Here is a 26,143-nt window from a genome sequence, read left to right on the forward strand (position 1 = left end):
GTAATATCATACAAACTTCGAGGAGGAATTTTTTGGGCCACATGCCATTCACCCTTTAATTTTGTGTCCTTAAGGTATAACACTGTTCTGCCTAAGTCGCAAGTACAAAAGGGTCATTTTGATACTATGTTTTACTGAAATTAACACTAGTAAAGTAGGCATCTGTATTTTTCCCACTCTATTTATTGCTAATGTCCCACCCGGTACACTTGAAGATGTGGACAAGTCTGTTAGCTCCATAGTGAAGCTCTATAATGTCATCCAACACACCAAAATAGTCAATTTCCTCATCTCCTTCTGTGCCTAGCACCGCAACGCCACAATTTTGGGTTCTTCTATGCAATTCGAGGGATTTGGTATGAAAGCGTAAGCCGTTGACAATGCAACTGCTGTTGCGGTTAACTCGTTGATTGGGGCCACATGCCAACGCGTACAAATCTTTACTTCTTGTTGGTTCTTTATTATAATACATGGCTTTCATCTATTAATTACAAATGACTTTAGATGAGTAAACCATCAATATTGAAAATGTACATTGTAGCGAACTCACGCAGTAGTTGTTACTTACACGGCACTCAAACCAATTGACAAATTCCTTATGTCTTTCGTCAACATTCCTTTCATTTTGAGCAAAAAGTTCAGCTTTATGTTCACTATATGCAACAATAGTACATGTTAATGTCAACTAAGTATATATGCATATGTAAATACAATTCGAAGTAAGGAGTTTTGAACCACGTACTCGATATATGGAATAATTTCATCACAATTATTGAGGACGTAAAAATGTGCCTTTCGTAGGTCCTCCATATCAATGAAATCGTAAACCCGTGCACCGAACGGCTGAACATTTCCTCGAAATATAGAGCTCCTCGGTTCTTCATCTTTGGCATTAATAGCATGAACGTCTACATTTTGCTCCTCACAAGTGAACCTTGTTTCAATATTATGTCGATACATTGAGCGAAATGCAAGACATTCACTGTCAATGTATGCCTCAATGATTGAACCTTCTAGTCGTGCCTTATTGCGCACATAACCCTTCAAAGTGGATAAAAACCTGTGCAGTTTACATAGCATTAGTGAGTTGTACACAAAAAAAAAAAAACAAGGAAATCATGCGAACGTTGTAGGACTTTATAATGTACCTCTCAATAGGATACATCCAATGATATTGGACCGATCCTCCAATTATGGCATCCATTGGTAAATGGACGGCTAGGTGGACCATCACATCAAATAATGCTGGCGGAAATATTTTCTCCAGCTTGCATAATATGATCACAATGTCATCTGCTAACCATTCAAGTACATTTACGCTTAATTTCTCAGAGCACAACTTTCGAAAGAAGATCCCCATTTCAATCAGCATCGAGCGAACATCTTCGGTCAAGTGTCCACGAAGGAAAACGGGCAGAACTCATTGCAAAAGGATGTGACAGTGATGACTTTTCATTCCTAACATCTTCCATTCCCTCGTGCTTATGCATCGAGATATGTTCGATGCATATCCATTAGGAAACTTCACTGATTTCAACCATTCGAAGAAATTCTTCTTCTCATCTTTCGAAAATGTGTAACAGGATGATGGCATGAGAAGTTTGTCCCCATCACATATCAGATGCAACTCAGGCCGTATTCCTATATCTTCCATATCTCGATGAGCATTTGCGTTGTCCTTTGTCTTCCCATTTATATCTAACAATGTATAAATGACATTTTCACAAATGTTCTTCTAGATGTGCATGACATCCAGGTTGTGGTGTAGTGGAAGATCTTTCCAGTATGACAACTCGAAGAAGATGCTTCTCTTTGTCCAATTTAACTCCCACTCAGCACGTTTCCTTTTTCTATTGTTAGGTGATTTCCCAAATTTCATATCTCTGATCAACCTGAGCTGGTTTAATATCTCTTCCCCGCCTAGTCGGTTTGGTTGCAACCTTTGTTCAAGATTTCCATTAAAGCTTTTGACACCACGAGTCCTCCAAGGATGTTCAGGTCGTAAAAAACAACGATGACACATAAAACATAACTTGTGTCCATGCTTTAATGATAAGGACCCAATATCCTTATTACACACTGGGAATGCTAAGTAACCTTTTGTGCTCCAGCCCGATAGATTGCCGTAGGTGGGGAAATAATTAATTGTCCACAAAAGTACAGCATGCATCTGAAATGTTATCCCAGTTTGCACATCAAATGTCTCCACTCCTTTCTCCCATAGTTCTTTCAACTCATCAATTAATGGCCTCAAGTAAACGTCAATATCATTACTAGGTGCCCTCGGTCCAAGAATAAGTAGAGACATATAAATGAAGGGTTCTTTCATGTATCGCCATGGCGGCATATTGTATGGCATCATCATAACTGGCCACATGTTGTATAGGTTGTTCATGTTACCGAAAGGATTGAACCCATATGAAGCAAGGCCAAGTTTGATGTTGCGAGGATCACTAGCAAACCACGGATGCATTTTATCAAACTTGTCCCAAGCTTCGAAGTCCGTTGGATGGCTAAGGGTGTTTCCATCTTGAAGACGTTTCTCATTATGCCATCTCATATATATAGCAGTCTTTTTGCACATATACAATCGTTGCAGCCGCAGGATTAATGGATAATATTGCAAAACATTTTAGGGGATCTTTTTACCCTTCTTCTGATTAGTTGTATACCTCGGTTCACCACATTCTGAACACTCATTCGCGTTTTCATGTTCACCATAAAAGAGTGCACAATCATACCTACACGCATGTATTGTAGTGTAATCGAGACCCAATTCATGCATGTATGTCTTCGCCTCATAAAAGGACTTTGGAAGTGTTTCACCATTAGGCAGTGCTGCCTTAATGAGGCTTAAATGCATGTTAAATGCGCTCTAAGATAACCCATGCATTGTCTTTGCATGAAGCAACTTTATCAGGAACTCTAATTTTGAGAACTTTCTACAGTTTGGATATAGGGGCACCCGTGCATCCCTCACAAGATTAGCAAATGGTTTACCAAATCGATTTAACGTACTATGATCGCAAGGTATGGTACCTACTAAACTAGATTCATCACCAGTACACGACAGACTGACATCTTCCGTGTCACCTAACATTTCGATTAACCCTTTCGAACGTACATCACCACCTACTATATTTGCCCCCTTATCTTCATCGTCATCATCATCGCTCTGAACTGCATAATCTTCACCGTGGAACACCCATCTTGTGTACATTTTCTCCATTCCAAAGTCTAATAAATGTGAATAGACTAAATCAATGTGTTTGAATGTTATGTTTTGGCATTTCTTGCAAGGACACCTTATTCTACTAGCATCGTCAGCACGAGGACGCGCGAACTCTATGAAATCATGTACCCCTTTCACGTATTTTGGCAAAATCCTACCCCGAGCGTTCATCCAACTCTTATCCATGTTCATTAATTCCCTATAACATGTTCAAGTAAATGGTGTTGATTACATTGTCAGAATGTTTATGACGCATGCATTATGAATCCTATAATCAACGACCTTTCATCTAAAGGGTACGGATCCTATCCCATTCAGGAATGTTGCAATTACATTGCGATCAATCGCTCAAATTCCTTCGTCGTAGTCATTATAAATTTCAGCAGCATCTCCCCAATGCTCTCCAAGTACATGAGATGGGGGAAGTGCACATCATCTGCTAGTTTTCCATCACTGACAAATTGTCACCACACTCCACTATGCATCCAGAGAACACAAGTAGAGAGCGATCGAAATATATAATGACAATGACGAAAGCGTGAACGATGACAAGAATGTAAATAAAACTTCCTAAACTGTCCACATTGGACAATTCAATAATGGTTGAAATACAAACATGACTAATTGTAAATGAAACAAATAATCGACATGTTCAATTGATTATTAGTCTACATAATATGACTAATATTCAATTAAATTTTAACAATTGATTTTTCATACATGTACGATGAGGTATGAATGTATAGTAACCATTCTTGAATGGGTCTAAGCTTCGATGCACACATGAAATGACAATAATTAATTTTGCATAAGGAGCCCGTGATAAGTAGGCAAGGCATAAGCCTTATGGCATTAAGGTGTAAAGATATGGTTGTTGAAGATAAATGCTTCAATAGGTAACAATCGCGATTGATGGGACTATGAGAGTGATACTGAAAAGAAATTAATCATGCGCTAACAAGACTACCTCCAACCATGAATCACTCAGTTGCATAAAAATGCGTTACACCAAACAAGATAAAATATGAACAAAAATGTTCAATGCCTTAGTGAATAATAATCAAATACATATCAAGCCATATGTTAATATGAAATTATGGAGACAATGATCTGAGAACATGGAGTTAAGTGGATCATAGCCAAACATATCTCAAAATTTGTTTATCCTATGTGATCCTAAGTTTCCAACAATGAAGCCAGTCTAAATAATCCACACGCTCTTACAGAATACTTTGTCTACAAATCTAAAAATGGAAATAATGATAAAAATTTGTTTTAATGATTTCTAATAGGTAATAGAGATGCAGAACAAATATGACAAAATACTTTTCACATTACTGTTACATTGCTGTAGTGTGGTTACTCTTCATGCTTTAATGTAGCAGCATAATTCTTTAGATTTGTATAGGGGCTTGATTCTTTCTAGTTTATTTCATTCTGTATGGCTAGGAGTACTTTTGGACAAGAGATGGTATTTAACTATTTATTGTTGTTAGGATTTCTAGAGCTTACTCAACAAAAGAGATGTTTAGGACTCACAGTAAGCAGTTTGACTCTCACTAAATTCCAACTTTTGGCTTTTAAGTTATAGCAAGAACCTATCATTTCTCTCTATAAAAGTAGGCTTCAATAGACAAATGAACTAAATCCTTTATCTCACAGTGCTCCCAACTGTGTCAAGTTGGGAAGCAGAATTAATTTCATTTGGTAATCAAATATGTACTTGCTGTGTACAAGAAGAAACTGCAAAATTCTTTTCATGGAATTATAAACACAAGAAAGCACAAATTTTATCTATTACAAGCACCATAAATCCTCTATCTCAAAGCACTCTCAACTTTGTCACGTTAGGAATACAATCAAAGGTTCATTTACCATGCACCTACCTCTTTGAAAACTACGCCTAATCCAAACCCTAATACAATTTCTTGCAAAGTAGCCAAAAGTCCCAAAATGTCTAAGAATCAAACAGGAGCACAAGGCTTGACGGATGATGGTTCACCCAGATCTACAGGTAACTTGATTTTAACGGATAAGCTAAGAAGGAAGATCCTGACATTTAGAGACACCAAGGACCTGCCTCCTTGTGATGGCTCTACTTCGATTAATGAGGTATTCTTTGATCTATACTTAGGAAATTCACAACCTGTTGTAGGAAGAATACACTTTTTTTAAGTGTTGGTGCAGGTATTCTTTAATCTGCCCTTAGGAAATTCACAAGCTGTTGTAGGAAGAATACCATCTTTTTTTAAGTGTTGGTGCACTTCTCGGTTTTACCTACTTCCCTATCTTCTTGCAGTTGGTGGTTTCAACAATGGAGGGCCTCCATAAGCTATACCCTTAACCCTGAAGCCACAGCGCATATCCCAAGTTTAGAACTGAAGGGTCTATCGATGGAACAAGTTCAAAATTAAACTAATGAAACAAAAAATAGCTTTTTCCATAATTTCAAAGGCTCATAGGCTAATGCATATGACATGTTTAAATAGGGAATGGTCTACTTTTGCAATTATTTGAAATCCCTTCAGAATTTATGGGCAAAGAATCAGGAGTGCTCAACACCTTGCAAGCCTAATGATCTCAGCAATATGCAGATCCCTTCTGGTTGCATTGGTAAGTTATTTATCCAAGATTTAGGTGGCAGCTTTCTCTTAATTGGAATTTTTGTGAATTAAGCTCATTGAATTTTTTTTCTTCTTCTTTGTAGTTGAAACAGTGTTGGAGGCACTTGATGACATGATTAATCTAGCTGGAGAAAGGTTTGATATGATGGATGTGGAAGATCAGAAGAGTGATTGCGATTCAGGGGATTCTTATTCTAGCAACAGCTTCATCTGTAGCTCTCCGGTAACCCCAACATCTGTCCTCCCGCAGCACACCAACTATTTTGCCAAGGAGGAAGTGTCTGCCAATATTTCTTATTCCCCAGCTCTTCTTTTGCCTCTAAGAGTCCAAGTAGTGGGGAAATTGAGTTCGTTTGATATGAAATGCCTCTCATTTCACAAATTTCCTCATAACACAGCCAAAATATTCAAGCCCTTTGATGTAGAAGAACACAGTTGATGAACCAAAACCAGAAATAAAAGCACAGAGCAATTACGAGGGAATCATAGATTGCAAAACTGGGGAAGAATCTTCTACAATTCCAATGTCAAATTTGAGAGATGATCGAACTAGTGAAACTAGCAATCCAGTCCTAAAGACTACATATATTTTGGATTACTTAGCAATATATTTAAATATCAAGAAGCATCATTCGAAAAGTCACAAAAAAATGACTACATGGCTTGAAGCAGCAAGAAAGGGGCATGATAACCCATGACTGCATGGAAGATGGAGCTTAATCTTACCGTGGAGCAGCTGGAGACTGGAGGTGTGGAGTCAAGTCGTCTGTAGAGCTGGGGATGACTGATGCCTGTGGCTGGGGTCTGTGGAGCCTGGAGGTGACGACGACTCGAACTGGGGATCGTTCGCACTTCGCAGGCTCACAACACCAACAAGTCTAGCACGTAGCAGCGCACCAGAGGAGAGGAGAGGCAACTCAGGAGAGGAGAGGATTGAGATTTGAGAGAGTGAGAGCTGAGAGGTCAGAGATGAGGAAAGAGTAAGAGCTGCGGCATGGGTTAGGGGCCCTTAGGGCTTTTTGGACTGAAGTCTGAAGTAGTATTGACGATTTTGAAATTGTCACTAATACCCCGTTATTAGTGACAATTCTCCAAAATCGTCACTAATACCTTTAACCATTTTTTTTTAATATTTTTTAAATAAAAACACTAATAGTGACGGTTTCAAAACCGTCACTAATACCCCTTTATTAGTGACGGTTCTCCCAAACCGTCACTAATACCCTTAACCATTTTTTTTAAATATTTTTTAAATAGAAAACACTAGTAGTGACGATTTCAAAACTGTCACTAATACCCCTTTATTAGTGACGATTCTCCTAAACTGTCACTAATACCCTTACCCATTTCTTTTTTAATATTCTTTTTAAAAAACACTAGTAGTGACAGTTTCTAAACCGTCTCTAATACCCTAGAATCGTCGCTAATATTTTTCCGAAAAAAATTTCGGGCGGAAATTGTTTACCGCGCTGTTTTTAGTAACGAAAGTATTAGTAACGGTTTTAAAACCATCACTACTAGTGTCGTATTAGTGATGGTTGTTGAAACCATCACTAAGGCTTAGACTATTAGTGACGGTTCTTAAAAATCATCACTAATACCAACTATTAGTGACGAAATTGAATTCGCTACTAATACTTTCGTCACTAAAAACCCATTTTTTTGTAGTGTATGTGAGAGTGATGCCTTTGATTCAAAATAATACATTCAACAAATGAATAATCAAATGATTTTGAACTTTTAAGTAAATATCTCAACAAATATTTTTCAAATATTAGGCACAATCGAGATTGGGTTTAAGCTTGCAAAAACGTATTTTATCAAATAGCACAAGCAAGCTTTCGAATCTGGCAATAAGAATGCCAAGACTCAAAAACAAATAAGAGTTATTCCCAAATTATATTTATCAATAAAATATAATGGGAATAACTTTAACTTACTCTCAAAAAATCAATTTCAGATAATGCAAGAGAGAGTAGTAAGCTTCAAGAATGATGTATGAAAGTATGCACCACAATAAGAAATCAAACTCCCTTTTAAGTTGCAATTAGTTTGCAAGTAAGGAGTTATAAATAGTGATTCTCCTCAAAGATGATTTTTCAAATAAGAGTGTAAGGAGAATAAGTGATTTTCTTGAAAGATTTGAAAGAATATAAGCAATAGGAGCACAAATAATTTTAGAGAGTATTTGCTACTTATTTTGTTACTCCAAGTGGTTAATCAGGACAAACGAATGAGTACATATAGATATCCTAAAAAATATTACCGTGGGGATACGGTGGTCATTTTGAAAAAATTATTAATAAAAACTAACCCTTGATTAGTGCGGTAAAAAATAGCAAACCTGAGAGGCTCGGTCGACCTAAGCTCGGGTCGGTCGACCAAGGGGAACCGGCAATCGACTGAGCTTTCATAGCCAATTTAAATTTTAAATTGGTTCAGTTGATCAAGGACAAGCCGGTCGACCTTAAGACTAGAAAATCAGAACCCTTCGTGGGTTTGGTCAACCGTGATAAGGGGACGGTTTGCCATCAACTAGGTTCGGTTGACCGTGGTAGTTTTGAACTATATGTTCGGTTGACTGAGCAAGGTAGCACAAGGTTCGGTCGACCGTGTGAGCTCAGTTCAACACTGAGTTGGTGACTGAGCCGTGGCCAACAAGTTGACCCGGGCAAATAGTAGTTCGGTTGATCGTTTGATTATAATACATGGGTGGTCGGTCGACCGAGGACATTTGGATTTTCAATTTTGCCCTCAAATTGACCCTAAATAGATATAATTTAAACTTCGGGTAATTTTCATGAAGTAACAAGGGACTTAAAGTCAGTCTATAACCTTTTGAGCATAAATACCTATCATGCATGAAATGTAATTATTATAGATCATAATTATTACAGACCCAAAAGATTGAAATATGATTACAATAAAGAAAAATGGTCTTCATTCCCTTTGGTTCTTCAATTGCCATCTTGTGATTTGAGCATTTGGTTCCTTATGACAACACTTGTATCTTTACCAGCCATTATGTGCTAAGGTTAATCCTGTATAAAAGCTCAAGGCACATGTAAGATACTGAGAGATTTGTCATTATCAAAACGAGATCTAACTCATATAGTTAACAGAGTTTTGAAAGCAACAAGGCAATTTTAATTATTAAGGTTAACTTAGTTTTGCATGTCTAATTTTAAACTAGAGAGAAGCTTTTGGGTATTGTTAGCTCAGATATGTCCACTTTAATGTCACAAACATGTTGGAACTAACCCTACTCAATTTGGATCTCGTATGCCCGATTTGAACACTTTAGTTCCAAAATGAACTAAGCACCTAAATTATGAAAGTCATTTTACTTCTAAGTGTCTAATTTTTATTTGGAGATGAGATTTCATGTAATGTGAGCTCCAACATGTCCGCTTCAATGTCACGGATGTGCTGGAGGTGATCCGACTCAATTTGGACCTCGTATGCCCGATTTGGACACTTGAGTTCTGAAATCAACTAAGCAATTTTTAACTATTAAGGTTAACTTAGTTCTATGTGCATAATTTTCAAATCAGAAGGAATTTTTGGGAACTTTGAGCTCTGGTATGTCCACTCCAACATCACAGATGAATTGAAACTAACCTCACTACTCAATTTTAACCTCGTATGCCTAATTTGGATACTTGAGTTCTGAAATGAACTAAGTGCCTAAACTATGAAAATCATTTTGTTTTTGTGCATCTCATTTTCAACTGGAGAGAAGTTTTTGGGTACTGCCAGCTCTGGCATGTCCACTTCAATGTCACATACGTGTAAAAACTAACCCATTAAATTTGGGCCTTGTATGCCCAATTTGGACACTTGAGTTTCGAAATCAACTAAGCAATGTTAACTATTAAAGTTAACTTAGTTCTACGTGTCCAATTTTAACTTGGAGAGAAGCTTTCGGGTACTATCAACTCCAACACATCCACTTGAATGTCATGGACGTGTTGAAACTAACCCCACGAAATTTGTACATCATTTGCTTGATTTGGACACATAAGTTTTGAAATGAACTAAGTACCTAAACTTTCGTAACTCATTTTCTTTCTAAGTGTCTAATTATCAATTGAAGAGGAGTTTTTGGGTATTGTGAGTTCTGACATGTCCACTTTAATGTTACAAACACATTGAAATTGATTCCACTCAATTTGAACCTCATATGCTTGATTTGGACACTTGAATTTCGAAATCAATCAAGCAATTTTAACGATTAAGGTTAACTTAATTCTACGTGTCTAATTTTCAACTAGAGAGGAGTTTTTGGGTACCGTCAGCTAAAAAAATATTCACTTCAATGTCATGAATGTGTTGGAATTGACCCCATTCAATTTCGACCTCATATGTCTGAGTTGGACACTTGAGTTCCGAAATGAACTAAGTACCTAAACTTTTGTAACTCATTTTGCTTCTGAGTGTCTAATTTTTAACTAGAGAGGAATTTTTGGGCACCATGAGCTCCGGCACATCGACTTCAATGTCACAGACATGTTGGAACTGATCCCACTGAATTTGAACTTGTATTACTAAGAAATTCTAACTATTAAGGTTAATTTTGTTCTACGTGTTTAATTTTCAAACCAAGAGGAATTTTTGGGGATTGTGAGCTCCAGCATGTCTACTCCAACGTTATAGACATGTTGAAATTGTCCTCACTTAATTTGTACCTCGTGTGCCTGATTTGGACACTTGAGTTCTGAAATGAACTAAGTACCTAAACTATGAAACTTGTTTTGCTTCTAATTGTCTAATTTTTAACTGAGGAGGAGTTTCTGGGTACTGTCATCTCTAGCACGTCCATGTCATTGTTATAGACGTGCTTAACTAACTCCATTCAATTTGGACCTCGTATGCCCAATTTTGAAACTTGAGTTTCGAAATCAGCTTAGCAAATTTAACTTTTTGGGTAAACTTAGTTCAGGTGTCTAATTTTCAACTGCAGAGGAGTTTTTAGATATCGTAAGTTTCAACACGTCTACTTCAATATCACAAACATGTTGGAATTGACCCCACTAATTTAGGACATCGTATGCCCAATTTGGACACTTAAGTTCCGAAATGAACAAAGTTTGGCAGTCGACCACTTGTAGAGGGCTAGTCAATCGCCTTGTAACTAGCGGTTCAATTTTCAAAAACAAGAGGGTTGGTCGACCGTTTGCAATGCAAAAAATCCAATACATGCAATTTTTTGATACTTAGGCATGCTTTTAATAAGGAAATTGTAAGCAAGACGTCCTAACACCACTAACATGCCATAAACAACATATAATGACATAAAAAATTTGACAAATCTAACCATTAGCACGGAATAACCTAAATGCATTATGCATTTAAAATATTAAAGGAAATGAACACAAATTGAAGAGGAAAAGGGTTAGGCATTGATCTTTTTTTCTTTTTTTTCTTTTTAATTTATTTTAAAAAAATGCATACTTTATTGATATGCCTTCACTTTTGGCGGAAGAATACCGTGGTTATAAGACAAACATTGAGAGATTACAGATAAAGAAATTAAAGCCCTCCCAAAAACAACACCAACAACCAACCAAAACAGGACTACAAATCCAAACAAAGTTAAATAAGAAACAAATCTAAACAAGCCTATCAAAAACAAAAATAATAAAATAAAATAAAATTTAAAAATTTAAAAATCTAAACCTACCAAACAAAAATCGAGATGTTGAACTAATGACAAAAGGAAGTAAGACCCAACCTATCCATCCGAAAGATACCTTTCAAAGAACGTGGTAAAAGATGTTGTTCTTCGTAGATGACATTGTTTCCCATTTCTCCTTCTCTAGCGAGAAAATCAGTTACACTATTGCCTTCCCTATATTGGTGGATCACCATGAAGTTCACTCCTTCTAGCTCTATCACGAGATCCTCCCAAAAATCCCAAAGATACCAGAAGGTACATCTATTTTTCCGAAATCAATCAACGACAATTCATGAGTCACTTTCAATAATCACATTAAAATAATGAAGTCGTTTGCATAAACGAATTCCTTCCAGAATTGCTTTCAATTCCGCACTATTGTTCGTACCATTGCCAAAATAACTTGAAAAAATTACTTTCACCATGCCATGGCAGTTTCGAATAAATCCTCCGCCTTCTGAAGTACTCGGATTGCCCCTATAGCTCCCATCACAATTAAATTTTATCCACCTTGTGGGGGGTTTAACCCATGAAATAATTTTTTCATGCTTGATGCAAACTCCTTGCTGCTGAATTTGAAACTCTTTCAAAATCTTAATGTCCGATATCTTCAATTTTTGAAAAGAATTAGAGCTCTCAGCTAAAGAACTAACCTAGTATCGAACACTTCTTCACGTTTGATCCGCACTTTGATAAACTCCTTCCATTCTTGCTTTGCATCTTCGATTCTAGAGGCATCACGTAATCAAACATAGACGGAAGGAAAATGGATAATCACACTATAGATTAAATAAGGACTCCTCTCTCTCTAATCACACCCCAAATACTTTCAACAAGGATGGAAGGAAAATGGATTTTTTTTCCTTTTTTTCGAATTTAACCACCAATAACTACCAACTATCGATTTCTAATGTCAAGACTTGACATGTGGCATCAAAGGGACACATGACATGCCTAAACTCCCCAACCAATCATGTGCAAAGAACTTAAATTTTTGAACTTCAGTAGGGATGGTCGACTACTTGAAGCGGCCAGTCGATTGCCCGTTAGGGCGCCAAGCTAATTTGGTGGGGAAAGTGGTCAATTGACTGCCAAGGTGGTTGGTCAATCGCTTCAGCTAATTTTTTACTTTTGCATTTATTACCTTAATTTTTTCATACATTCAAATTGATATTTTTTTTGTAGGATATAAAAAGTGATGGAGGAATTGAAGCAGCAAAAAAATAAATAAATAAATAAAAGAGGATTCTAATTGTAAGATATCTAGTATTACATAATATTTGAATAAGATTTTGGATCAGCTAATATTGATTGATTTCCTCAATTATGTTGTTGCTAGTGGATGCAATTTTTTAGTTTTTATATTTGGAATCTTCCAAACCTTTGTTGTAGGAAAAGTAATTTAAACTAAAAGATCAAATCTATAGAATTGAGATAAATAAGTTTACTTATCTACTACCAAATTATATTTTCTTGGGATTATAGGTTCCTTGTCTATAAAATAGGGAACTCATGCCTTATTTTGCATGTTATCTTATTTTAAAATTGAGGAATTGCAAATTATAATCACAATATGTGTTGTGTTGGAGCCAAGAGACGTTGAGCTGGAGACATGTGTGAGAAGATAAATGACGCGTTGCAAGCTGGAGCCATTTATCCACCATTTAATTTAAATGGATGAAACCTCCCATTTGTAATTTATTGTATTAAATTGTAATTGATTCCCAAGCCCTATAATTAGAGAGCTGTCAAGGGTAGTAAGATGTACAAGAGAGGCACAGAGAGAAGAGAGAAGAAAGAGAGGAGGAAGAGAGTTGTATTTTTCTGGTGAATGGTGAATTTGTGGTGTGCTCTATGGACATAGGTTGATCTTGACCGAATCATGTTAAATTTACGGTGTTCATATTTTTCTAGTTGCTTACAGGGTCCTAACAAGTGGTATCAGAGCCAACAGTTCATAACTCTGGGTGAGCGACATCGTGAAAAGTCGAGACGTGAAGTTAATTCTCTTGACGTGCTAACAGTTGGAGGACCAAGTGTGTGGCCGAGGCCAATAAGGATCATCTAGGCTAGGGATGGATCCATATAGAGTCAAAACGTGAGATGTAGGATTGGTTTGAAAGCACACGGAATGCAATCTGACGCACATAAGATGCTAGTGGTAAGGCCCACTTGAGTAGTTGTTAGAGAATTGAGTTTACTCCCAGAGGGGAGACGATTTTCGTTCAAGGGGGAGTAGTTGGAAATCACAAGTGAGGGGGAGATTGTTGAGAATTCTACTTGTGACTTTATTCCACATTGGAAAAATTGAGTGGATGATGGGTGCTTATATACATGATTGGGCCTAAGACCCAATAGGCTTAATATTTTGGGTCAAGTTGGTGTTCACCCATGTTTATCAAGCTCACCCATGGGCTCCTCTGTTCCTAACAAGTGGTATCAGAGCCCGATTGGAGAAAAAAGGCCAAATTGGAGTGTTCACCGAAATCAAAGCTCTGTCCAGTGGCTTGAAACTGAGTTTTAAGGCCACCATCACCTTCACCTCGCTAAGACGAAGCCTACCGTGCAAGCTGGAGCTCGAACGGAGCTCAGGCGAAGCTACACACGCCACCACGCGCTCATGCGTCTTCCTTGCCTGGACTGCCTCAGCCCGACCCGGACAACACCGACCCGACCTGACGACTCACTCACTCACACCGGACCAACCCACAAAGACCCGGATCTGTATCCAACTCAAACCGATCAGGACCCGGGCACGTCTGCAGTGCCACGCCACTCGCCACGTCTACAGGTGGGTCCCAGCGCCACGTCAGCAGGCGGGTTCCAGTGCCACCTCACCAGGTGGGCCTTACTGCCATGTCATCACGCCACGTTAGCACTGTTATATCTGCATTGCCACGTCAGCATTGACCAGTTGACCAGGTTTGACCTAAACTTTAATTGAGTTTTTCACAGTCGTTTTGGATCTGTTTTTCGAATGATTTGAATCATTTCTAAGGTTTTCGACCGTTTTGGATCCAACCGTGCTTTCCATTTGAGCTAATTCCATCTTTATATTAGCGAATCAAGATGTCAAACGAAAAGAGCTCAAAAACCATAATGTTCAACGACAACAATTTTGGTTTCTGGAAGATGCAGATAGAAGATTATTTATTTGGAAAGGAATTGCACTTAACATTGGAGGGTAAGCCATCATCTATGAACGAGGACGAGTGGGAGTTGCTTGATGAAAAAGCTCTCGGAGCCATCAGAATGACGTTGTCAAATTTTGTGGCATTCAATATCAAGCACATATCATCCACCAAGTCTCTGATGGATGCACTTTTGAATATGTATGAGCAGCCATCAGCCGCTAACAAGGTACATCTCATGAAAAAATTATTTACTATGAACATGTCTGCATGTGAAAGTTTTAGTAGATATTTGAATAATTTCAACGAGTTGTCGGATCAACTTGCCTCAGTCGGGATAACATTTGATAATGAAATTCATGCCCTATTGATTCTCAGTCAGTTGCCCGAAAGTTAGAATGATGTTGTTACTGCAATCAGTAGCTCCGCAGGAAAATCAAAGCTTGTATACGATAAGGTCGTCAACATGATTTTGACGAAGGAAATCAGAATGCAGTCAAACCATGGCTCCACTTCGAGTTCAGCCTTGAACATGGAAAGTCGAGGCAGAGGAAACAGACATGGATGATTAAACAACCGCAGCAGATCTAGGCCTAGGTGGTCTTAATCTAGAAATCCCAGAGGTTCTTAGGACACAGGTTTCTAGAGCACAAAAATTATTGAGTGTTGGAACTGTGGAAAAACTGGTCATTAGAAGAACTAGTGTAGAAGTCAGAAGAAAAAATACAAGATGAGGGAAAAGACAAAAGCAAATATTGCTTCAGAAAATGATGATTTGTTGATTTGCTCTTTGGAGAGCAAAAAGGAGTCTTGGGTGTTAGAATCTGGAGCTTCATTCCATGCCACTTGCAGCAGAGATTGTCTAGAGGAGTATACATTAGGTAATTTCGGTAGAGTATATCTGAGCAGTGATCAACCTTGTGACATTGCCGGTAAGGGGATAGTGAAGATCAAAATGAACAGGTCAGTATGGAAACTGAGAGATGTCAGGTATATTCTAGACTTGAGGAAGAATTTGATCTCAGTCGGTCAATTGGCAGATGAAGGATATAACACATCTTTCATTGGTGATGAATGGAAGATTTCGAAGGGTGCATTGACCATTGCTCAAGGTAAGAAAAGTGGTACTCTTTATGTAACTCTTGATGCATGCATGTCTATTACAGTTGCTACAGGAAATGACGATAGCAACTTATGGCATCAACGACTCGGACACCTAAGTGAGTAGGGACTCATGGTGATACACTCAAAGGGTAAGTTGAGTGATTTACAGTCAGTGAAGATTGACACATGTGAGGATTGCATATTTGGGAAACAAAAGAGAGTCAGTTTCAAGACAAACATCACTACCCCAAAGAAAGAGAGACTTGAGCTAGTCTATTCAGATGTGTGGGGACCAACAACCGTTTTTTCCACAGGGGGAAAGCATTACTTTGTCACATTTATCGATGACCATTTATGGATGGTATGAGTTTACTTCCTGAAGTATAAATCTGATGTTTTTGATGTTTTTAAAATTTGGAAAGCAATGAAAGAAAACAAAATTAGTTTGAAAATCAAGAAGATGAGAACAAATAATGGTGGTGAGTATGTTGACATCGAGTTCAAGAAATTCTGCTATGAGCATGGTATCAAAATGAAAAGAATTGTGCCAGGTACGCCTCAACACAACGGCGTAGTCGAGCAGATGAATAGAATGTTGACAGAAAAAGCCATAAGCATGCGTATGCAATCAGGCTTGCCAAAGATGTTTTGGGCTGAAGCAGTCAACACAGCAGCTTATTTAATTAACAGGAGTCCATTAGTACCATTGGACTATAGTCTATCAAAAGAAGTTTGGAGTAACAAAGAGGTAAGACTTTCACATTTGAAAGTTTTTGGTTGTGTTGCATGTGTACATATCAATGATCATGTTAGGAATAAGCTGGATTCGAAATCCCGGAAATGCACTTTCATCAGTTATGGTGGAGATGAATATGGATACCGCATTTGGGATGATGAAAACAAAAAGATGATCAGAAGTGGAGATGTGATTTTTGATGAAAAGGTGATGGACAAATATAGACACACAACAGAATCTACAGAGTCTAAAACAACCTTGATAGATGTGGATGATGTTTTAGAATGTGTAAGGATACGTCAGCTAAACACCGAGCATCCTCAGCAGAATACTGAGATTCCTCAGGCAGAGGAACATGTGGAGCAGATTGTTGCACCACCACCTCCTACTCTAGCACCAGAGCTTAGGAGATCTTCTCGGTAACATGTACCAAATAGGAGGTATGTGAACCATTTACTTCTTACAGATGGAGGAGAACTTGAATGCTATGTTGAAGCATGTCAGGAAGGAGATGCGAGCAAGTGAGAGCTTGCAATAAAAGATGAGATGAAATCTCTTAACTCTAACAAAACGTGGGAACTAGCTAAGTTGCCTAATGGTAAGAAGACTCTTCACAACAAATGGGTATACAAGATCAAAGAAGAGCATAATGGGTCCAAAAGGTATAAAGTTTGGTTAGTAGTCAAAGGTTTCAAATAGAAGGAAGGAATTGACTACAGTGATATTTTTGCACCAGTTATCAAACTGACAACCATCTGTTATGTTTTAAGTATTGTTGCCTCAGAGGATTTACATCTTGAGCAGTTGGATGTGAAGACGACATTTCTTCACGGTAATCTTCATGAGGAAATTTATATGGAACAGTTAGAAGGTTTCTCAGTAAAAGGTAAAGAGAATCTTATATACAAATTGAAAAAGAGTTTGTATGGTCTTAAACAAACTCCTAAACAGTGGTACAAGAAATTCGACAACTGTATACAGAGGAACGATTTTCAGAAGTGCAATGCTGACCACTTTTACTACTTCAAGAGGTATCGTGCTAGCTATATTATTCTACTGTTATATGTTAATGATATGCTAGTCGCAGGATCAGATGTAGAAGATATCAGAAAATTGAAGCAGCAATTGTCAGAGAAATTTGATATGAAAGACTTGGGTCCTACAAAGCAGATTCTTGGGATGTGGATCCCTAAAGATAAGCAACAAGGCACGTTGCAATTATCTCAATTAGAGTACATCAGTCATGTTTTACAGAGGTTCAACATGAGCAGCGTCAAGATAGTAAATACACCATTGGCAGGTCACTTTCATCTCTTAAAGGATCAGTCTCCCTAGACAGATGAAGAGAAAGACTTCATGGCTAAGGTACCATACGCCTCAGCCGTCAGAAGTCTAATGTATGCTATGGTTGGTACCAGACTGGATTTTGGCCAAGCAGTGGGAGCTGTCAGTAAGTATATGTCAAATTCAAGGAAGGCACACTGAGAAGCAGTGAAGTGGATTTTGAGATATCTTCATGGCACTATTGATAAGTGCCTATGTTTTGGAAAAAGCGATTTGAAAATAAAAAAATTTGTAGATGCTAATTTTGCAGGTGAAATTGATCATTGCAGAAGCACCGCCAGGTATATATTCACTGTTGGCACAACAACTGTTAGTTGGATGTCACAGATACAGAAGATTGTTGTACTATCCACTACAGAAGCTGAGTATGTAGCAGTGACAGAAACCAGTAAAGAGATGATTTGGCTTCAAGGTTTGTTAACGGAGCTTGGATTAAAGCAGGAGAGGAATGTTTTGTACAGTGACAGTCAGAATGCGATACATCTGGAAAAAAACTTAGCATTTCATTTCAGAACTAAGCATATTGGATTACGTTACCACTTCAAAAGATCTCTGATAAAGGACGACATGTTGATACTTGAAAAAATCCAAGGTAGTAGAAATCCGGTAGATATGTTAACTAAGGTGGTGACTACAGAGAAGTTGAAGTTGTGTTCAACTTCAGTTGGTCTTCATGCCTGAACACATATTTTGAACACATCATTTATTCATGATACTGGTTGAGGTGGCGTCTCCATCTCCAAGTGGGAGATTGTTGTGCTGGAGCCAAGAGACGTTGAGTTGGAGACACGCATGAGGAGATAAATGACGCATTGCAAGCTAGAGGCATTTATCCACCATTTAATTTAAATGGATGAAACCTCCCATTTGTAATTTATTGTATTAAATTGTAATTGATTCCAAAGCCCTATAAATAGAGAGCTGTGGAGGGTTGTAAGATGTACAAGAGAGGCACTGAGAGCAGAGAGAAGAAAGAGAGGAGGAAGAGAGTGAGAGGAGGAAGAGAGTTGTATTTTTCCGACGAATAGTGAATTTGTGGTGTGCTTCGTGGACGTAGGTCAATGTTGACCGAACCACGTTAAATTTTCGGTGTTCATATTTTTCTAGTTGCTCATAGGGTCCTAACAATATGCATGCTAGATGTTCTATCCAAGCTATTATACAAATTGTTGCATCTACAATTAGTTATTAATTTTTTAAGGATGTTGCGAAGACCATGTAAGGATATCAAGGGTTGATGATGTAATGCTCTATTAGTTTGATGTTGTTATTAGCTCTGGTAAAAAATATTCGTTCACACGTTTATTATTTCAAATGTAAATATATATGATAACCTGGGGGGTGAAAGTTGTCTGTCTATTGACGCATCCCTAATAATTCATCGTCGTAATGCCTTAAGGGGGAATCCAATCAGTGACCATGGGATCACAAGTAGCCCTTACCACTTGAGCTGACTCGGCTGGGCCCCACACATACACACGCGCGCGCGCACACGCGCGCACACACACACACACACACACACATATATATATATATATATATTAAGCTTATAAATTTAACTATGTTGCAGAATCAATGATGTTTAGTAAATTGCATGTTTTGGTTATTTGGTTTTCAGGTTGGATGGGTGTATGGATCAATAGCTGAAGATAGCCTTTTTGGAATTACAATCCATTCAAGAGGCTGGGGCTCTGTCTACTGCACACCAAACCGGCCTGCATTCCTTGGGTTTGCACCGCCAGGCGGGCCTTCGGCAATGGCGCAGCAAAAGCGATGGGTCACGGGCTTTTCTGAAATCCTTGCTAGCAGAAGCAGTCCATTTGTTGCCATCTTCGCCACAAAGCTTCAATTTAGGCAAGGCTTGGCCTACATTTGGTGTTATACCTGGGGCTTGCGTTCTGTTCCTGAGCTATGCTATGCTGCTCTTCCAGCATGTTGCATTATCTCAAACTCTTATTTCTTGCCCAAGGTGAGTTGTTTTTTTTTAATTACTTAATTAAGTTATATATGCTTGTATAGGAAGTTACTTTCTCTTGTGCAAGCTAATACTCCCCTGCATGCCATATAGTTAAAAGTTAATAAAAGTAACTTCTATTCATGAAAATTAACTTGTGAGTAAAAGTGAAGGTGTATGAACAATGTCATATACTACTTAAATGAACTAATTTTTAATCAATTAATCTTGCAATATATTAATCTTGTTGTGTTTAGGAATATGAATTTTGAACCTTAGATATAGATTTGTGTAGTTTTAGACAATTTTTAATACAATTTTGTATTATATTTTATCCAAATCCAATACAAATCTAAATTCAAAAACTATCCAAACATAAGGTAATTTTTTTTTGTTCTAAGGGTTAGGCATCACACACACATTGAATTTATAAATTCAATCCCTTTTACCCTTACCCGCCCTACCTTATTTTGCACCCTATAAATTATATTTTTTGCGGCAAATATTCTTTGATCTAATTTTTTTTTAAGTAACACTTAAACTAATCCAAATATTCTTCTATAATTATAAAATATATCATTTGTTAGAAGATATCAATTTTAAGCTTAGTAGGCTACTGTCATATGCATGGTACCCTACTGATTAGTGACTTAAAAAAATAAGACTGACTTTGCTAACGCAATAAATTAGATGGTGACATTGGTGAGCCTCCTTTCCTTGCTTATTAATAATGAAAATATATTCTAAAAATAAAATTTTTATATCCTAAAACAATACTTGAAGTAATAACATAAATTCGACATTCAATGCAGGGTTAAGATAAGCAATGCATGATTTGGTAATTAAACAAGTAACATTTTTTAGGATAAGAGCAGCCCATGGGTGGATTTGATACACACAGGTGAACACCAACTTGACCCAAAAGCTTAAGCTTATTGGGTTTTGGGTCCAACCATATATATAAGCACCCATCATTTAGACATTCACTCAATTTTTCCAATGTGACAAACTCATAAATGAAATTCTCAACAACTTTCTCCTTACCAATATTTAAGGTCAATTAATTTAAATAGTTACCAGATCTTGTAAGGGAAGTTTTGAATGTAATCAATCTAATTCAAAAGATTTAAATATTCAACCTCGGTGTGTAACAACAAATAAGAAACAATTCAAAAATCTCCCATTCTTGAAACAGAGAATACTAATAAAATCTTTCAATGAAAGCAAGCATAATTTAATAAATGGATTTTAAAAATTCAAATATTCAATTTGATAAACAAAATCAGTTTATTTAATAAAGTATAGATCATAGCTAATTGAATTACATTGTCAAAGATATCATACACAGATACACTACATTAGCAGTTATTAGACATGTCATTAGATGTTCAAGCAAAGTTTAACAGAAAATTCATGGACCAAATATAGAGTCAGATCTGTTGAGTTTGCAGGTGTGGAGTCGCCAACAGCCGCACCAGCCCAGCCGCCAACTTGGACGTTGAAGACCGGCGGCAACCTACTTTGCAGACATTGCTGAAATAGTAGCCACCTTCTCTGAATTTTTGCTCCCCCCCCCCCCACCTCCTGTATATATATATGTGGGTTGTAGTGAGGTAAAGTGTGTGAGTGTATGGACCTGTGAGCTGCGTGAGAATTGTATTGCAGTGTGCTGAGAGTACAAAGAGAAGTGCAGAGAGTTAGAAGTGTGAGACAAAGAGAGTAGAGTTTAGCAGTGTGGCTCCTCCTCCTTGTTATATTTCTCCCAGTTTATAGTGCAGTGGTGTGTGCTCCCGTGGATGTAGGTCAGTTTGGACCGAACCACGTAAATCCGGTGTTCCATTGTGGATGTGCTTGTTTATTTTCTCCGTGTGTGATTGTTGCTCCAAGTTTAATCCCCCAACAATTGGTATCAGAGCTTGGTTGGAGTAAAATCGCCAGATCGAGAAAAATTTCAGATTTTGACCCTCTATCTAGTATCTCGAAATTTGATTTTGAAGCTACCATCAAACTCCTCTCGACGAGACGAAGCCTACAGCTGTAACCGGAGCTCAAACAGAGCTCGGAAGACCCCGCACGTGCCACCACGCGCCGAGCTGGAGAAAGACGCCTTCGCACACGCCGATAACACGCCAGTGCCTGCCCGTCATGCACCACACGCATGCCCACGCGTCTTCCTTGCCCGGACAGACTCAGCTCGACCCATTTAGACCCCGACCCGATTCGGATACACAGTTATAACGGGTTGACTTGCAACCCGGTCCACGAGAACCGGATCCGACCCGCAATAGAGACCCGCCCCGTCAGCGCGTTGTGTCAACGCCACGTGGTGCCAAGCAAGCGAGCGAGTCAGCATTGTGTCAGCGCCATGTCAGTAGGGGACCGGTGACACGGCATCGCACACGTCAGCGGCCGAGTCAGCCGCCACGTCAGCCCCGGACCCACACCACTTCATCAAGTGGGCCCTAGTGCCACGTCAGTAGTGGGCCCACGTGCCACATCAGCAGACGGCACAGTAACGTCGACATTAACGGCGTTAGAGAATATTCCGTCAGTTAGTGGAATATTCCGTTAAAGTTGACCAGAGTTGACCATCTTTGACCGAAAGTTTGACCAGTCTTTTCGAAGCCATTTTGGGTCCGTTTCTCAAACGACTTAAGCCATTTCTAAAGTTTTCGGCCGTTCCGGATCCAACCGTGCTATCCAATTGAGCTAATTCCATCTCTAAATCAAAAAATCGAGATGTCGAACGAAAAGAGCTCTCACATCGAGATGTTTGACGGCACGAACATTGGTTTCTGGAAAATGCAGATCAAGGACTTTTTGTTTGGTAAGGAGTTGCACGTACCACTGATGGAGAAGTCAGAATCCATGAAGGAGAGCGAGTGGGAGTTACTTGACCGAAAAGCCCTTAGAGTCGTGAGGATGACGTTGGCAAAGTCTGTTGTCTTCAACATCAAGCACTTGACAACCACCAAGGCCCTTATGGTTGCGCTATCTAACATGTACGAGTAGCCATCAGCCGAAAATAAGGTACATATAATGAAGAGATTGTTTACCATGAGCATGTCTACAGGTGAAAGCTTCAGCAGACACTTAAATAATTTCAACAAGTTGTCGGATCAACTCGCCTCGGTCGGGATTACCTTTGACAGTGAGATCTGTGCCCTATTAATTCTCAATCAGCTGCCTGAGAGTTGGAAAGGTATTGTCACTGCGATTAGTAGCTCTGCAGGAAAATCGAAGCTGAAATACGACGAGGTTATCGGCATGATTTTGACAGAGGAGATCATAATGCAATCGATCAATGACTCCACTTCAAGTTCCGCTTTGAATGTGTAAAGCCGAGGAAAGGGAAGCGGGCATGGACGATCTAACAATCGTGGTAAATCCAGGACCATGCGGTCCGAATCCAGAGATTCCAGATGTACTCAGGACACAGGTTCTCAGAGCAGAAAAGTTATTGAGTGCTGGAACTGTGGAAAGACTAGTCATTACAAGAACCAATGTAGAAGTCAAAAGAAAGAGACGAGGGCAAATACAGAAGCAAATATTGCTTCCAAAATTGATGATTTGTTGATCTGCTCTTTGGAGAGCAAAAAGGAGTCTTGGGTGTTAGACTCTGAAGCTTCATTCTATGCCACTTGCAGCAGAGATGGCCTGGAGGAGTATACATCAGGTAATTTCGGTAAAGTATATCTAGGCAATGATCAACCTTGCGACATTGCCGGTAAGGGGACAGTGAAGATCAAAATGAACGGGTCAGTATGGAAGCTGAAGGATGTCAGACATATTCCAGACCTGAGGAAGAATTTGATCTCAGTCGGTTAATTCGCAGATGAAGGTTATAACACATCTTTCATTGGTGATGAATGGAAGATTTCGAAGGGAGCATTGACAATTACTTGAGGTAAGAAAAGTGGTACTCTTTATGTAACTCCTGATACATGTATGTCTATTACAGTTGCTACAGGAAATGATGATAGCAACCTATGGCATCAACGACTCGGACACCCGAGTGAGAAAGGACTCAAGGTGATGCACTCAAAGGGTAAGTTAAGTGATTTATAGTCGGTGAAGATTGACACATGTGAGGATTGCATATTTGGGAAACAGAAGAGAGTTAGTTTCCAGGCAAATATCAGTACCCCGAAGAAGGAGAGACTTAAGCTAGTCCATTCAGATGTATGGGGACCAACAAACATTTCGTCTACAGGAGGAAAGCATTACTTCGTCACATTTATCGATGATCATTCACGGTAGGTATGGGTTTACTTCCTGAAGTATAAATCTGAGAACTGATAACGGTGGAGAGCATGTTGCACCGAGTTCAAGAAATTCTACTATGAGCATGGTATCAGAATGGAAAGGACTGTGCCAGGTACGCCTCAACACAACGGCGTAGCCGAGCGGATGAACAGAACATTGATGGAAAAAAGCCAGAAATGCAGTCAGGCTTGCCAAAAATGTTTTGGGCACATGCAGTCAACACAGCAGCTTATTTGATTAATAGAAGTTCTTCAGTACCATTGGACTATTGCCTACCAGAAGATGTTTGGAGTAACAAAGAGGTAAGACTTTCACATTTGAAAGTTTTTGGTTGTGTTGCATATGTACATATCAATGATCATGTCAATGATAAGCTGGATCCGAAATCCCAGAAATGCACTTTCATCGGTTATGGTGGAGATGAATTTGGATACCGCATTTGGGATGATGAAAATAAAAAGGTGATTAGAAGCAGAGATGTGATTTTTGATGAAAAGGTGATGTACAAAGATAAGCACACAGCTGAATCCACCGAACCAGTTCAGAGAGAATCAACCTGTGTAGATATTGATGATGTCCCAGAGTGTGTCGGGACACAACAGAAAAATGCTGAGAATCCTCAGGTGGAGGAACCAATGGAGCAGATCGTCGCATCACCGTCTCCTACTCCAGCTTCGGAGCTTAGGAGATCTACTCGGCCCCATGTACCAAACAGAAGGTATATAGATTATTTACTTCTTACAGATGGAGGAGAGCCTGAATGCTATGATGAAGCATGTCAGGCAGGAGATGCGAGCAAGTGGGAACTTGCAATGAAGGACGAGATGAAGTCCCTCACCTCCAACAAAACGTGGGAACTAGCTGAGTTGCCCAAAGGTAAGAAGGCCCTTCACAACAAGTGGGTGTACAGAATCAAAGAGGGGCATGACGGCTCCAGGAGATACAAGACTCAGTTGGTAGTTAAAGGCTTCGAGCAGAAGAAAGGAATTGACTACACCGATATTTTTGCACCAGTTGTGAAGTTGACAACCATCAGATATGTTCTGAGTATTGTTGCCTCAGAGGGTTTACATCTTGAGCAGTTAGATGTGAAGACGGCGTTTCTTCACGGTGAACTTGATGAAGAAATCTACATGCATCAACCAGAAGGATTCTCAGAGAAATGTAAAGAGAATCTGGTGTGCAGGTTAAAGAAAAGCTTGTATGGTCTTAAACAAGCTCCCAGACAATGGTTTCGGAAATTTGACGGCTTTATTCACAGGAATGATTTTATAAAGTGTAATGCCGACCACTGTTGCTACTTCAAGAGGTATCGATGTAGCTATATCATTCTATTGTTATATGTGGATGACATGTTGATCGCAGGATCAGATATAGAAGAGATCAGGAAATTGAAGCAGCAATTGTCAATGGAATTTGACATAAAGGACTTAGGCTCAGCGAAGCAGATACTTGGGATGCGAATCTCTAGAGATAAGCGACAGGGAACATTGCAGCTATCTTCGTCGGAGTACATTGGTCGTGTTCTACAGAGGTTTAACATGAGCAACGCCAAAGCAGTAAATACACCTTTGGTAGGACACTTTCGCCTCTCCAAGGATCAGGTTCCCCAAACTGATGAAGAGAAGGACTTCATGGCTAAGGTACCTTATGCCTCAGCCATTGGAAGTCTCATGTACGCTATGGTTTGTATGAGACCGGACATTGGCCAAGCAGTGGGAGCAGTCAGTAGATTCATGTCTAATCCAGGAAAGACTCACTGGGAAGCAGTGAAGTGGATCTTCAGGTACCTCAGAGGCACTATTGATAAGTGCTTATGTTTCGGCAAAAGAGACTTGAAAGTCAAAGGGTATGTAGATGCCCATTTTGCTGGTGAAATTGATCACCGCAGGAGCACCACCGGATACGTATTCACTGTTGGCACAACAGCTGTTAGTTAGATGTCGCAGATACAAAAGATTGTTGCCCTATTCACTACAGAAGCTAAGTACGTAGCAGTGATAGAAGCCAGAAAATAGATGATTTGGTTTCATGGTTTGTTGACAGAGCTTGGGTTAAAGTAGGAGAGGAATGTT

At 38.9% G+C, this 26,143-nt stretch overlaps 1 protein-coding gene across 1 annotated transcript in view; it reads left to right on the forward strand.

The window, feature by feature from the left end:
• LOC131149053 (cellulose synthase-like protein B4) overlaps positions 1 to 26,143 on the forward strand; it is a 67,989-nt gene that overhangs the window by 20,514 nt on the left and 21,332 nt on the right. Inside the window, exon 8 of the mRNA XM_058099106.1 lies at positions 19,467 to 19,817. Coding sequence (XP_057955089.1) covers positions 19,467 to 19,817 — 351 coding nt within the window. The remainder of the gene's footprint in view (positions 1 to 19,466; positions 19,818 to 26,143) is intronic.

Source organism: Malania oleifera, chromosome 2 (genome assembly GCF_029873635.1).
Source record: "Malania oleifera isolate guangnan ecotype guangnan chromosome 2, ASM2987363v1, whole genome shotgun sequence".
Lineage (NCBI taxonomy): Eukaryota > Viridiplantae > Streptophyta > Magnoliopsida > Santalales > Ximeniaceae > Malania > Malania oleifera.